At 42.2% G+C, this 15,856-nt stretch overlaps 1 protein-coding gene across 1 annotated transcript in view; it reads left to right on the plus strand.

Annotated features, from left to right (window-relative positions):
• Positions 1-9,394, plus strand: part of MBOAT1 (membrane bound O-acyltransferase domain containing 1) — a 56,541-nt gene extending 47,147 nt beyond the window's left edge. The window contains exons 9-13 of the mRNA XM_066558034.1: positions 176-279; positions 3,024-3,088; positions 4,421-4,553; positions 5,678-5,829; positions 7,566-9,394. Coding sequence (XP_066414131.1) covers positions 176-279; positions 3,024-3,088; positions 4,421-4,553; positions 5,678-5,829; positions 7,566-7,698 — 587 coding nt within the window. The 3' untranslated portion in view covers positions 7,699-9,394. The remainder of the gene's footprint in view (positions 1-175; positions 280-3,023; positions 3,089-4,420; positions 4,554-5,677; positions 5,830-7,565) is intronic.
• The last annotated feature ends 6,462 nt before the right edge of the window (positions 9,395-15,856 follow it).

The following is a 15,856-nucleotide window of genomic DNA, read 5'->3' on the forward strand; positions in this document are numbered from 1 at the left end:
CTATTGTGTAGTCTTATAGTAATGCCCTTTTGCAAAGAAGAAGCTTCTCCTAGGAAGAGAGGTTGCTAAATCCTACAAAGCTGGCTTGAATGTTTGTTTAGTGCCATACTGACTTGTAAGAAAACATGTCTCTTCCAGCAGTCTGATTTTGACCTGTTTTGCTTTGACATTGCAGCAGATGCAGTCAACAATGCAGCTGGTTATGGATTCAGTGGAGTTGATGAGAAAGGCACTTTCCGCTGGGACCTGTTGTCCAATTTGAATATCTGGAACATTGAGGTGAGATAAAGGAGTGGCTGCATGGGCATAATTATACAGAAATGAGCATGGTAATGGGTAAAGGCTTTACTGAAAGGAAATCTATGCTACCAGGCTGCTCCTCTTTAGCACGAAGAGGTTTTGTATTTTATCTGTTGGACAGATAAAATGCATCTGTCATACAGGCTACCTCATGCTCTGTATTCAGGTTGTACTTCTAAATAGTTTTGTGAGGGCTAAAAATAATGATATCAGATATTTAATAAATGAACAGTCAATTACTGTAGATTGAGGCTGAGCTCAGTGGGTCAGTAAATTGTTCACAGCTATGATTCTTCACCATCTGTGGAGTGTTCTGTTTATTTACTTCTAACAATCTTTCACTTTTGTAGCCCAGTTGAGATGAGTGGTGGTAGTGAAAGAGGCTGCCACAAGTGGCACAGACACGTACAAGGGCAGAACTGCCTCTGGTACATGGAGAAAAGCAAGGGTAGGAGACATAACAGGTACAAACCAAGCAACCTGAGTGGGAGCTGACAGGGGTGGATGCTGGCCTTAGAACACCATGCTGGGAGCCACACTGTTGCTCAAAACATCTCTTACTCCTTCCTTGTGACTGCTGCATACTTTTAAGATCCATTAGCCTTTTGAAAACTATTCATGTTGGTGTCTCTAATGCAAAAGATGACCCATATAATTTGTTTGCCCTGAAGAATATTTTGTGAGTGCCAGTGAGATGTGGAAATATTTGTGTGTCTGCAACTGCTTTCTAAAGGCTTCTTTTTTAGAAATAGGAGAAGCCTTCCTCTGTAATTCTCTAGTTGTGATTTTAAAAGTAATCACAGATAAAAATAAGTTGATTGCTTTATTGCTGAACAATCTGTGACTAAGTGAATGTACTGTAATAGCTCTTCTCAAAAATGAAATAACCCCTGTAATTCTTCCTTGAAGATGGCAAAATTGGAAGTCTCATTATACATTGCCTGTTTTTCAACATTCTTTCTCTTTTTCTTTTTTAACCATGATTAATCCTCAGTGTAATCCTTGATGAGTACAGGATACACAGCCCAGAAATGCTTGACACTTCTTGGTGACACCAACACCCTAGATACCACTCTGAGATCTTGAATCTGTATCTGATTCAGTTTTGGGGCAGGAGATGATTCTTTGATGGGCTGAGGCAGCTTCTGTTTGAAAGAGGAAAGTAAAATGCAGCCAGTACTCTTCAGTCAAGCCAAATGAAGGAGCCTTTGCTCCTCTCTACCCACTGAACTGATGGCCTCTCAAAACTTCTTTTACGGGTCACATGGGCAAGAGATCAGAAATTGTTTCCAAGAGCATAAAATAGGGTGTTGTCTGATTTTTTTCATGTTTGCAATGAGAAAAAGAGAGCCTACAGAGACCATGGCTTTGGCTAAGCCTTGAACCATCACTTTTTGTGCCAACAGCAATGCTGGCAGTTGAAGTATTATTGTACAGTGTATACAGATGCAGTCTATATATTCAGCAGGTATAGCCACTTGCATGTGTAAAATTACCTCAGAGCTGGGAACTTGACTGCTAATTGTGACTATCTGATCTGTAGAGAAGATAAGCACATGGAAGGGGTTGTGTGGGCCTTAAAACATGACAGGGGCTAAGCCCACGTGAGGGACTTGAAAGCCTTGGCAGCGTGCTTGTTTTGACAGCCAGCAACTACTTCCTCTCTTGGTAATGTAACAGGGGAACTTAAAGGAGGCCAAAAGAGAGTGACAATATTAGTTGGAAGAGAAACTATGTTTTTCTTGGCTTCTCGTGGTGCAGTAATGCAATTAAAATGTGGCAATGCTGCAGCAGGAATTGTTAATCATTTTAACTCTTTAAAAACAGAGGATGAAATGCTAGCTTTAAGGATTCTGTGTGGAAGTGGAAAGATATTTGCACATTCCCCTTGGAAGCCCTTGCCCTTAATCCATTTTTCAGTCATTTTTTCCATTCCTTGCCTTCAGCTGATATGGCATAATATTGTGGTGTCACTGAATCATGTTCCCACTTGGCCAGGGTGTCCTTGGAGGTTTCTGCCAGCAGGTGAGGGACCAAGGTGGAGTTGGGAGGGGAAGTTGATCAGCAGTAGGGGAACAGATGCTGAACAACAGAGTCCAGCAGTCCCTAAAGCTGGGGGAGCTCAGAGGAGGAGGTATGGGTAGTTCTCCCAGGATACTGGAGTCCACTCTGGTTTCTCAAGCTTAGCGGTGGGCTGAGAATTGGCTTCTAAATTTAGTCCTAATTTTTTTGCCCATGTTTTTCAGTCTTCCCCCTTCCTTCTCTAAATAGTAATAATAATAATAATAAAAATAATAATAAATGTTTGGGGTTTTTTTAAATAACACTTTGTTTTAGTACCACCATAGGGAAGTCCAGATTGCACAATGGGTGGCAAGATATCTCTTCCAGAAATAAAGCTGTTTATGAACTGAAAGGAAGGCCAAGCATATAAAACAAGAAAGCTTCTCAGATTGCCCATTATTTGAAAAGTAACCAAACACTGTATTTAATTATATGAGACAAAGTGAGATTTTAGAGCAAGTGCCAAGTGTTAGCAGTGAGCCATCAGCCTAGTTAATGTCCCTCCCAAGTCATATTAGTATAATGATGGATTGTGGCACAGTCATCATAAAAGTTAGCTGCTAGAATTAATATTTTCCATGTACCTCCTCACTAATTTAAATTGCAAGTAGTATTTTACAGGCTTCATTGCTAACATTTCATGTGAATTTCTTTCTTAGACTGCAACAAGTTTTAAAATGTACATTGAAAACTGGAACATTCAGACAGCTGCCTGGCTGAAACGGTAAGAGTAATGAAACAGTTACATGCTTGTGAGATCCAAAAGCTCTCTGTGGCCTGGAAAAATGCTGCTTGGTAGCTCTCATAAATATAAAGCCTCTTGTTCTTCCTTTGTTTCCTGTGTCTGTAATAGTTGGTGCAATACAAGGGTATTTGGTGCTGTAAAGTTTTATTGCTGCAAGTGTAAAATGCTCGTATTTTATTTATGAGCAGCAAAGTCATAAACAAACTGTTCAAAACTTCCATAATAGAAAGCAATAGCATTTTGTTGTTTCCCTCCATTAACTTTCCTGTACCGTTTTACTTTGCTATGTTATGTTCCCCACACTGAGGTGAGCCTTGCTGTGTCACTGGGATCCAGAAATTCAATGAGAAATAAGGTCAAAATCTTCAGAGCCCCAGTGTAGTCTCGTTTGGAGTTACCCTAAGATGCTTGCCAGGCAGTTCTTGTTTAGGATATGGGGAAGATACTTATAGCACTGAGAGGATCTGGTTTTAACCTGTGGCTGTTAAGGCATGTATTATAAATACTAGCATAAGTCCAAATTTTGTAGATTGGACTGTGTCTCATTACTCATTTCACTTTTTGGTGTGATTAAAGCTCAGCATACTGTCGACATAGTGTCTGAAATGCAGGCACAGATTTATTGTAATTATTGTAAGTAAATCTATACATCTTAAAAATCAATATCTACTATTTTTCATTATTTAAATGGTTCCTGGTAAGAAATGTATTATCTTGACTTGTTTCTGTGGAGCATAGCATTTGATTTAAACTTCAGATAGCCAAATAGACTGGGTGTTGTTTTCTTGAACTGTTATCCTTGCATCTTGGGAGTAAGATTTTTGCTGCTAAAGTTAGCTGGAATCCCCTGTTTTGCAATAGTTTACGGCACTCCCTGTTGTTCCCAGCATCTGCCAGATAACTGTGCCTAAAAATACCTCTGTCACTAGAGTGAAGGGTGGGGTCATATTTATTTGTCTTTCAACTTGCTCTTGATCTGTCATCAGAGTTTGGAAGGGTAATGTATGATTCCAGATAGAGATGTAAAGGTGAACAAAGTCTTGCCTGCCCTTTATTCCATTATTGATTTAAATGCTTTGAGCACCAGAAATATTTGTTCAGGCACTCTTTGTAAACTCATTTGCATATAAGCATGCTTCCTCATTCCATCTAAACCTCCATTTAAACGAAGGGAGAGTGTCTCATGCCTTAGCCTGTGACTAAACCAAGATAAGACAGCTAAAAAAACACAGAGTAAGACCTTAGAAACAGAAGGATTTCAAGCACAATGGCCACTGTTCAACCTCTTCTGTTTTGTTTTCATTTTCACAGTGTCTGCTATGACAGAGCTCCCTGGTACCCTACGGCTTTAACATTTATCCTCTCGGCCCTGTGGCATGGTATCTATCCCGGATATTATTTTACGTTTCTCACTGGAATCCTTATCACACTCGCAGCCAGAGCAGTATGTACCTTTCATTGTTCTCTTCTAAGGCTAGACACTATCCAGCTGTCAGCTGCACCCTCACATGGTCAAGCAGCTTGTCCCTGCTGTGAGCCCTCTTTCATGCCTTTGCAGCCTTGATGCTCCCTGAAACTCTGTTCTGTATTTATGCTAATTGCTAAGTACCTAGCAGTTATAACCAGCACCAATTCTGGACATGATGCACTGCTGTCCCTGGCTGTCAGAGGAAATGTTGCTTCAGGATGTATAGTTAGGGGTGCCACCAGCTATGTCTATGCAGTCAAATTAGCTTGGGATTCAAGGTCATGTGGGATTCCAGACTTCTGCTGGGTCATGTTGCCTGTATGCTGGCTTGTAATTAACTCTGGGCCCAGTCTTGCACAAGGAGCTGCATTAGCCCAAACTTGAACAATTTGTGTGGATCCAACTGATGCAGTAAAATGAGATCTGTGTTTATGGGCCTTATTTTAACCAAAGACAGAATAGGGTTCATGTCTCACTGTTGTTAAATTTATCACTGCTGATCTTTCAGGCTGAACCAGCCACTTGTGCAGGGCTGGGAAGCACCACTGTTGTCTTTTGGAGATGACTGTGGATAAATAACCAGGTTAATCTGAAAGGAGATTTAAACTAGTGACCAGTATTAACCAGTATCACTAGAGCAGGTTGCTTTGCCTCTCAATTATGAGGATTTCAAAGATGTGAAAGTAACTTAAAATCTCTAGGGAATGGCACACACCTGTAGGTATAAGCACTTACTTGTTCATTTAAAGTAACTTTGATTTACTGTTAATAACCAGTAAGAAATGAACGTCAGGAGGGAGGAACAGCTTCCCTCCCAAAGAATATTGTACCAGACATCCAGAATGAGAGAGTCTGCACCTGTGGTTATGACAGAACAAGCTGGGGGCCACTTCCCTGTTTGCCACTGGATGACTGTGAGATCTTGAAAATGCCAGTCCATACACGTCTGTATTCCTCTCCCAGTGCTTTGTAACTGCTGAATAAACCTTCCTGTGATACTAATGCTGATGGTAAACAGAGTCATGCACTGCTGTGTGTCTGTGTGGCTTTGTCTAAGAAATGTTTATATAATTTTCTGCTTACTTTTTCCTGACCTGCAGATAAGGAACAACTGCAGACATTACTTCCTCTCGTCAGTGCCTCTGAAGATAGCCTACGACGTGGTTACCTGGGCGGTCACTCAGCTGGCTGTGTGCTACACTGTTGCACCATTCGTCATGCTGGCTGTGGAGCCCACCATAAAGTTCTACAAGTAAGTCCTCTGCCCTTGACTTTACTCTCCAGGGTGCCACAGACTTGTGGCTGAAAGGCAGTTAGCATTTCATCAAATTTGAAAGGAGCCCAGACAGGATGCTTGCTAAAATACACGAGGTGACTTTTGCACTCCTGTAATGTAATGAGATTATAACAATGCCAAGGCAGAGCACTTTGGTTGTTCTTCTCATTCTGTGTCCTTACACGACATTTCATATACTGGGTTTCCATTTCCAAAACAGCTGGGCCTCAACCATTAGCAGGAGCCAAGGCTGAAGAGGTTAAGAATAATGTGAGTTGGCAGAAGGAAGGAGGCGCTGAGCAAAGACCAGGCTTCCAGCTACTCAATGCGTATAAGGGGAGGTGTGATGGATCAGCAGGAGATATGGAAGGCTCCTGGCAGAGCAGTGCTCCTTGAAATCAGTGTGCTTTTCATTATGAAAGTGTGCTTCTCTTATTACAAAGGGAGTACTTCCCCAGACTCCTTAAAAATAAGATTCCTTAAAAAAAGGAAAACACTGGTGTTGCAGAGTACACTGAATGTGCTCTAATAAAACCAAGCTGACACAGAAAAATTGAGAAAATAAGTAGAAAAGGGAAACAGGACTACATGGCTTTACTCTTCTTTCATTTTACTGTCAATATAGAGTAACAGCTTTTGGTTAAGAAGAAAGTCAATTCCCTCCTCCAACATAAAATACACAAAGCTGGTAGTCAAGATAGCCGCTGTCTGTTTGCAGGAGGCTGAATTTCAACATTTTCTATTCCTGTTTCTTGAAACATTTGATTTCAACACAGAAAACTTATGATGGAGTAAAAATTTCTCCAGATCTTTCTTAGCTTCATTTCTTAATAATTTTGCCCTGGTGACTTTTGCCCTGGTTAACTTTGAACATAGTTAACATTTGAACTTAGAGACTTGTAAGCAAGGAAATGTTATGCTTTTGGACTAGGGCATGAATTTTTGGAGCACTTCACACCACAAGCAGTGGTCTTAAGCACCTTACAAGGATATTAAAAACTATGGTAAGAAGCATAGATGAGACCACAAAAATGTACATTGCTATGTTTAACAGCTGGACCATACTGGTCCCAATCATCATCTTCCCCTAGCTGCCAGAACCTCATCTATTTGGTTTAAGTATTTTTTTATTTCTCTTTGAACTTGTGTATACTGAATTATTTGAAATCAAAATATTTGATGTTTAGAAACATACCAAATACAGATATCTCTGAGCAGTTACCTTCAGAAATGCAAGCCTTCTGTAAACGTCATTACCTGACCTTCTCCGGTTAAAAGCTGAGTGTTTTGATTTATTTCAGGTCTCAGCATTTTGGTTGAATTTATTTCTTTCTGTCACTTTTTAAAATTCTTTTTGAACCATGAGTGATATTTCTTCACAACTTGGCCTTGTAAATTCTAATATTAGAAGAGAGATGGGCTGAATAAGTCTGGGGTTGAATTAGATGGGTTTATCTGAGCTGTCAGACTTTGGATTCTAGGGTTTGCTGATGGTTGCCTTGCCCCATTATCATCCACAGCAGCATTTTCATCCATGCCAGCAGACATCATATTCCAAGACTGTGTGAAATTCAAGGGTATATTTTTGTGCTTTCTCGGTCAGGTTCATACATCCTGCATTCATTCCTTAGCACTAAATTCTGCATATTGGGGCTGCAGAATTACTGTTTTTCCCAACAAAAATATAATATTCTTTCTGCTTTTGTTCCTAGGTCTGTGTATTTTCACATGCACATTCTAAGCATCCTGGTGTTGCTCCTGTTACCAGTCAGACCTCAAACCCACTCTGTAAGAAGGGCTCAGAATCAGGCCATGCTGAACTCTATTAAAAACAAAGACAAATGATGCCTCCAAAGAAAACTGCCAGCATTGGGAAATCAATCTGTTGTATTGTAAACAAAAAAAGGAAGAAAAACGGGTTGCAGGAGGATCAAAGTACAAGACAAGTGGCATTTCTCTTGGCTATCTTAAAATCTTACTGGAGAGGGCAGAGAAGAGCCTGAATGACTGTAATTCAAATTATTCCAGTTAATGGAGATTTTACAGGCAACGTTTACAGGCTCATGGGGCATTCAATTTTTATAATAAATATTTTTATGAAGTGTTTTTATATATTTAAACTTTTTCACAGAGAGACATTTTTTCTCTTTTACAGAAACACACAACTATTAATCAACAAATAATCTTGTGATTAGAGAGAGGGACAGAAAGCAGCTAGTAAATGTTAGACCAGCTGCCTGGTAGCCTGGTGCTGTGGGCAGCTGTCAGGGGAAACTTTTCATCTCTTGGTTGTGGAGAGAGATGGTGCAATTAGAAGACTACAGGCATGGGGTTGCTCAAGGTGCTGGCACTAACTCATGCCCCAGCAGGGGGAAGGGGGAGCGGGGCTTTCCCCGGAAAACCGCGGAGCAGGGACTGCAGCCTGAGCTGGGCAGCAAAGGTACTTCACATCCTTCAATGTGACACCTGCTGGTGATGAGGGCAAGACAAGTCCCTTGGGATTCGATGTCTGGGAGCAGTGATAAATGGCTAAGCCAAAATTTAAAGCCAAGTAAAAGAAAAACAAAAGGCAGAAGGGGGAACTCAAATCTAGAGTAAAAGAAGGGACATACAGCCTGTGGTCTGTAGAGTTGTGCTTCTCTAATGACACAGCTGGTGCTCATTGCTACATCAGCCTTACTTTGTAGTCTTAGTGATGCAGCACTTCCTTTTTGGTATCAAAATGCATGAGGAGCCATATAGGGTTAGTGTTTTAAAACCTGCAGTTATGGGTTAAATCTGAAAAAGCTTTCTAGTGGATCAGACTGTTCTACTCAAAAACATCCCATCTTAAGGAGGGGTTACATTCCAGCAGATAACACTAATAGGAAACCTGAACAGTAATTATCACTGTCATAATAAATCATTCTCTACAAAATATTGTGATCACCACAAGAGTCGAGACTGAGTCCTTGTGTGATCTTCACATCTGACTTAACTGTTGATGCAAGTTTCCCTGCTTGTAAAGTTCTTGACTTACACGGATGTTTTGAGGCTTGATTCCTAAGCGCTTGTTGTGCATTGAGATAACCTGCTGCAAAATGCTGTGTCAGGGTTTTTTATAATTTTTTTTCTTAAATCCACTTAACCCAGTAAAATAGACTGGTACCACACATCAAAACCAACTGAAGCATTTTTTAAAATGTTTTCCAGGAATGTTTTTATCAGGATTTTGTAGAAGCAGTTCCCTTGTTAATGTATTGGTATTACTTTATCGACATTTAAATAATGTGTGATTGAGGAAAGAACCTGCTGTTTCCTGCATTCTGATTTTTGTGTCAGATTAAAGTTTTGCAGAATCCTCATGTTTTGAGAGAAACAAATCAATGAAACCAACCCAGTTCCAAAAAAAGTGATTTTTTTTTCATCAATGGGAATTTTTTGTCCCATGACCACATTATGATTTGCAGCATAGTTCATGGAAGAGTTTATTTGCTAATTTATTTTAAAGGGCAAGATGGGATTAAAAGATTGATCTGAATAAACAATTTGCTTTGTGTCACTGCCTGGCATTATTGATCACTAACGTCTAATGTGAAAAATGGGTGAGTGGGTGGGTGAAATCACACTTCTGAGGGAAGATGTTCAGGTCTGCTGGATTTTACAGCAGCTGAGCTTTCCATCCTGCTCCTGCTGAAACAGAGACAAGGTGACCCCTGTCTGTTTTCATGGCAGCTTTGCCCTTAACTTGGCTGGTCTTTTTTTGTCATGGTGTGTGTGTTCTCCTTGTGGCACTAGCCTCAGTTGCATTTTGGGCATTTAATACTTCCCTTGAGGTCTGATTGTGCCATTCCTATATCCTGTGGGAGGGAACCAGGGCACATCCCCAGAAAGAGATGGGGAGTTGGGTGCTGCTGGCCCTGGAATCCTGTGGGCTGAAGCCAGTCTGCAATTGCCTCTCAGAAACAAAAGAATCAGTGTGAGCTCTGCCAGAGCCAGCAAAATTCACATCAGTGCTGGGCTTTGGCAAAAGTGAGGAAGGCAAATGTTCCCAGCAGGTTGGCCTTAGCACCTGCTTTGGAAAAAGAGTGCTCTCAAAGGGTTTTGGGGGTCTGTACCTGCTGCTCCGTGCCTGAGATCTGCCTGCACAGCTCGTGCCCTGTTCTGCAGTTCTTCCTGAGCTGTGCGCATTCAAGAGAAGCCAGGTATGACCAGAGGGGTTTCTCTTCTAGTGTTTCCCCAGGTGAAACTTGCTTATATGTAAAATGCCACTGACTGATGTTGTAGTTTCAGCTCCTATAATGTGATGAATTAGTCTGGGCTAGTGAGAAAACTGTTAATCTGCTGTCATGTTGTCTTCTCAGTCTGAACCTCTCCCTGAAAACAGGTGCCCTGGGAATCAAAGAGAACCAGTCATACAGATTTAATGTCATATGTTACATGAGCCAAAATTGAAACTGGCTTTTTGAAACATGGCATTTGCAGGGAAACTTGGTGGTTGAATTAGTCTTAAAGCTGGATGGAAAAGAAGAAAATTACCTAAAATCTTTGCTGTACTATGTTACTATGGACTAGGCAGCAAACCTAGCCAAATGTGGCAGTCCTGCAAAGCTAACACAGAGTGGATATAAATGGCTGTAAAAATTCCTTTGAAAAAAAAGGCTGTTAGCTTTGAGGTTACCTTGATCAATCTGGTGTGTTGAGCCTTCCTCTCCTTTTCTTCTTCTCAGGGGGATGATATTTTGTTTTATAGAAAGACTGCAAACAGATGCTACTCTTTAGAGGAGACTCGTGCTAGTAATGTGCATCTACTTTGCACAGGAGTATGTAATTCAAAGAGCCAAAGTAGATATTTAGGTTAGAAAAAGATGATATCAGGAACTTGAATACTGGTAATTCTAATTCTAGTGTCATTTGTGCGTTTCAGTGATCAAAATACATGGTGGTGATTACCAACATGTTATTAGTTTCTAATCCCTCTCTGGGTTCTTAGTGCTGCAAAAAACTCAAGAGCATCTAGAGAAATTCTGAAGAGAGCAACAATCTTGATGGCTTGTAAGAAAGAAATACAGGACTATCACACAGAAATGAGAAAGGTAGATTGTACTGGATGGACAAAGGTTGACTTTAAATATGACAATACGAAAAAGACACCACCACCATTACCCCCTTGTATTGAAGGCATATTCTAGCTGTTGTTTTTCAGCATATTTTGATTTTTCTAAACTAGAAGTTGAGATGAACTTGGAAGAGAAAACTGAATAAAGAGTAAAACTTCATTTCAACTTAATTACGAGTCTGGTATTTAAAGAAGCAAGTGTTCAGCAATTTCTTCAATGAACTGAATGCACAATGTACATTTTTACTGTCCTGTAAGCTGTCCCCCGTCCTAAGTACATTACTGCATGTCCACTTGGAGCTTGCCAAGAAATGGAGGCAGCACAGAAGTGGGATACAAGGTGGGCAGATATTTTTTTTTCTCCCTGTTTGGCTGTTCTGTTTTGTATGCATACATTGCACATAGCTGGGATTTTTGTATCACTTAAAATGAAGTAGGTGGGTGAGAAAGCTGTAGATTTTTACTCTGTTGGTAGGTGTTTGCATAAAGCTGCAAACTTACCTCTCTACACATGTAAAACCAGGCCCAGCAATCCTGATCTGGATTTTGCAGAAATACAAGTTGAAATCCCAACATCCAAGGAAGTTTAGGGGCAAAATTCCTATCAGTGAGGTTAGTGACTCATGTTTAAACCCTTTGTCTCCTTATCCCTGGACTGAGGACTTCAGAAAAATTATCTACTGGCCACAGAATAAATAAAAACTTGTCTTTAATGTATAAGGGTAGAATCCCCATAGTCCACCTGCTGTGGACATAGGGAGAGCATGTGTGTCTCCTCTTCCTTGCCCAAGAAGAAGTGCCATGCATGGCTGCACATGGAAATATCAGCTGTCCTTTGAGGTAGCGTTCTCTTTCCTGATGTCACTGAGCCGATGCAGTTCAGCTCTCAGGGGCTGCAGGTGTCGCGCAGCGATACAGAAGGGGAAGCCTTGCCTGACTTCTCAGCATGAGCGCGAATGCTCAGTGTGCGCTGTAAAATCGCCTCCTCTTGTGCGCCATCAGCCTGCTGCTCCCTTTCTTCCCGGCGATGACAGTAATGATATGCACGAAGGGTTTGCGTTTGTGCTGCCCATACGTGAAGTGGCAGCGCGTTTACTCACATACATTTACGAGTGGTGCCCTCTGTGGGCGAGCACTCGAGAGAAGATTCTCCTCCTGTGCCGAGCGGGGGACACTACACAGGCAAAAGGTTTGGCAGCAGCCAAGACGCCCAAAATGCCAGGCAGCTGGTGGGTTTCAGGTCTGTCGTAACACAGGTGTGCCGTGCAGGAGAGTGGGAGAAATGGAAGACCTTAGATAACTGGGGGAAACCTCTATTATTATAGGAGGAAATGCTGCTTTGCTCATAGAAGAAAGGATGTTTGTATGCCTTAAGAACTTGTGGCACGCTTTCATTCTCCTAACTCAAACACAGTCTTCAGAAGGGGCACACAGGATGAGGGAATATCAGTTCTGAGAGGTGCCCTGACAGTGCTCTTGGGACTCAATTTGTTGTCCATCCATAGAACAGCTCTGAAAGTGAGACCCCAGGCTTGCCTGGAGGCTATTCTGCTGCAGCATGACTCCCTGTGCACCCAGATGAGGGGCCGTGCAGCTGGCCTCTGAAGCCCTGGCACCAATGGCAGGCAGCTGATCCAGGAGCATGCCATGCTCACAGTCAGTTTTCCTGATCCTTCTGTCAGATGCTGTACAGGTAAATACTGTGCCTACCAATGCTTAGAAAAGTGTTGAACACATCGAGGCCAAGCCAATCATGGTGGAACAGGATGAAGAGAAATGCTGCCACAGCCCAGACATGCTATGCAACCCTTGTCTTGTCCAGGGATGGAAACCCTTCTTCATCAGAAACATCTTCAGACAGTGACATTGCCACTGCTCTGAGACAAATTGATTTCCTGTTCATACTTATTCTTGCCTTGATGTCTTCTGTATTAGTGCACTTTAGTTTTTCTGCTTTAATTTATAATTTGCACTTGAGAAAGATGATTTTGTGGCCATTTTAGATCTGATCAGGCTGATACACTGGTAAGCACAACCTTAAAAGAAGTGAGTAACATGAGTATTGAAAGAGATAATGTGAACACATTCCAATTGATTTACCTGTCTGTTACTCTGATGTGTTTTGGGTTTTTTTCCCCCCAAGTACCCTTAAATGACACCTTCCAGAGTGGAGCAGATAGTGCGTTTTCCCTTGGAGATGTCTTAGGAACCAGCTTAGACAAAAAATGTTCATTTCTGACACCCAGAGGTCCCCTGGCTGGCCTAGTGAGTGGCTGCCCAGGACACTTTGGGGTAGTGGGGAGTCCCATGTACTCCCTCCTTGTCTCCACTCTGGGAACACATGTGTGATCCACAGCATGCGTGAGAGAGAATTGCAACTGCAGCCCTCAGTGTGTAAATCAGGGTGCAGGGTCCTCAGGCGTGTGAAATAAGGGGCAATCCTCAAACAAACAATTGCATAGGTGGGGACTGGAGGCATAGAGACTGTGACAATTGACTGTGAGCAGGCAGCTCGTGCCACAAGAAGAAGAAAAGGCAAATTTTCAAAGTGCCTGTGTCTTCCTGTATGGCTTCCTGTGTCTGCTGCTAGGGATGCTGGCAAGGTTTGTCTGCTGTTTTGGAGGGCTCCATGTTGGACCCAGGACCCACAGGGCTGGACACAGCCCCCATGGGAATGACTGTCTGCCACAGCATAGCTGAAGGACCTGGGTGGCACTGAGGGAAGGACTGCAGCCCCATGAGCTGCAGCCCCATGAGCTGCCCCAGACACTATGTGACTGTGCCTGGACATTTCGGCTCCTGGCCTGGACTCTCCCATGTTCCTCCCACTCCAAATCAAAACATGCTCTTGAAACATAAAATGTCATCAAGAATCTTTAGTGTCTTTATATTTGCCTTCTGATCTTGGCGCCTTTGAAGCCTGTGCATCCAAGCTGTTCCCAGCTGCCAAGGCCAGAGAGGCATTTGGAAAGCGCAGCTGTCAATAAGACCATTTCCACGCTGCACCCAGTCCCCCCGTGTGTTCTGCAAATGATGTAAAGCCACAATGATGTGCACGGGAGCTCTCCTCTCTGCTTTCTGCCCGGAGTTTCAGCTGGCAGGAGAAGCAGTGGCAGAAGTGCCCAGAGGATGGGAAGTGGCATTACTGGCGGCTTTCAGAGAGCTGGCTTCTGTGGAGCGGGTTTGTTTGCAGCCAGCGCGTGGTCCCAGCGGCACGATATGGGCCTTCCTCAATTAGACTTCTTGACTGATGGCCAGTTTAATGAGCCCATGTACAGAGGGTCATTCAACATGGCAATTATACCTATAAATCTATTTGCAGCAGGGCTCGAATAACCTTTTGCGCACAGTTCTCCATAAAATGACTGTCTGATTAATTAACATTAATTTATCCACTGTGTGTTACCAGATGCAGTCTGTATGAAAGCCTCTGCTCTGATGTGCAGGGCACTGTGTGAACTGGGAGGATTTGAGGATGGGAATGGCTCTGATGTTGTTTAAAGACTGTCTTTTAGATTTTTTTTTTCCCCCTTCTTTCTTCATCTCTCCCTCTCTCTCTGGTCCCAGTTGATTAACATTCCAGGGCAGCATCATATAACAGGGGGCAAAATTCAATTAATTGAATATGAAATATTTATAACCCTACTCTATGTGTCTATCAGAGAAGGGTCCTTAATAGATCTTCTCATTAGCATGGACTGGTGACTCACTTCTCTGCTTTCACAGTCATTTGGAATTAAAATCCAATTAATCTAATGTCCCTGTGAATATTATTAAACTATTTGAAAAACTGCATAGAAGAGATATGAGGCAGGGGGTGAGGGGCTAAGAGAAGAAGAGGGAATATGTCTTGAGCTCATGAAGATTCATTTCTTCTCTGTTAAACATGTAGTCTGGAAAGACTAATTCCCTGTTTTCTGGAAAGTGGATAGCTAATTCTTAATATCAAAAGCCTGAGAATAGAAAAATATCTCGCCTTCTACAAGCAGAACTGTGTCGTCTTTGAGCAGGCAAAAATACATCCTTACATCCTCCTGCCTTTCAGGTTGCTCCACTTCTTGGGTGCCTGAAGCAATGGACATATTTACACAAGGTATTCAGACACCAGGAGATAACTGTGGGGCTCGTGCCCAGCTCTTCAGCAGTGCTCAGCTGTGGGGCTGGCTCTGTGGCCAAAGACCCCAGCCGCCTGCTCTGAGGATCAGAGGGCACTGTGTGTCCTTCCTGACCCTTTGAGAGGATTTTCCTTCCTATAGGAGGGGGAGTGTGAGGAGAGGCAGGCTGATAACCATTCCAGCATGGAGTGAAAACAGTCAGGGCACGTAGAGCCCTGGGCTGGGAGGCACTCCTGGACTGCCTCATACGGATGTAGCCTAGAGGACTATTTAATTGTTAAATATCTCTCTCTCTTCAGTGGCTAGGGCACTGACCTGAAACACAGTGAGGAGGGATGTTAACTGTGAATTTCACATGCAAACCTTGAGCAGGAGGCAAGTTTCTAAATTGAATATTCCCCTAATGGGAATGACTTGAGGACAAAATCCTTTAATGGCTCAAAGGAATTCAGAGACTGCTGCAAGAAAGTGCAAGTGAGGAGACAAATATTTCTGAGCTGGAAGAATATTCTAGATATCCAGATAAAAAAATATTCCTTCTCTGTTTTAAAAACTACAAAATAAAGGATCTAGCCACAAAGTTTGTTCTGGTTTTGTTTGCTTGCTTTTGGTTTAGGGGAAAGTGGCCTATTACTTTGAACATTACCCCCCTTTTTTTTTTCCCTTCTGTTAGAAGCTTAGTCCAAACATTATCACAGAACATATATACAAATTAGGATACAACTAATATACATCTGAATGTCTTTATGAAGCCTTATAAAGCCAGAGTGTAGAGAGACCAAACATACTT

The sequence above is a fragment of the Molothrus aeneus genome, chromosome 1 (assembly GCF_037042795.1).
Source record: "Molothrus aeneus isolate 106 chromosome 1, BPBGC_Maene_1.0, whole genome shotgun sequence".
Classification (NCBI taxonomy): Eukaryota; Metazoa; Chordata; class Aves; order Passeriformes; family Icteridae; genus Molothrus; species Molothrus aeneus.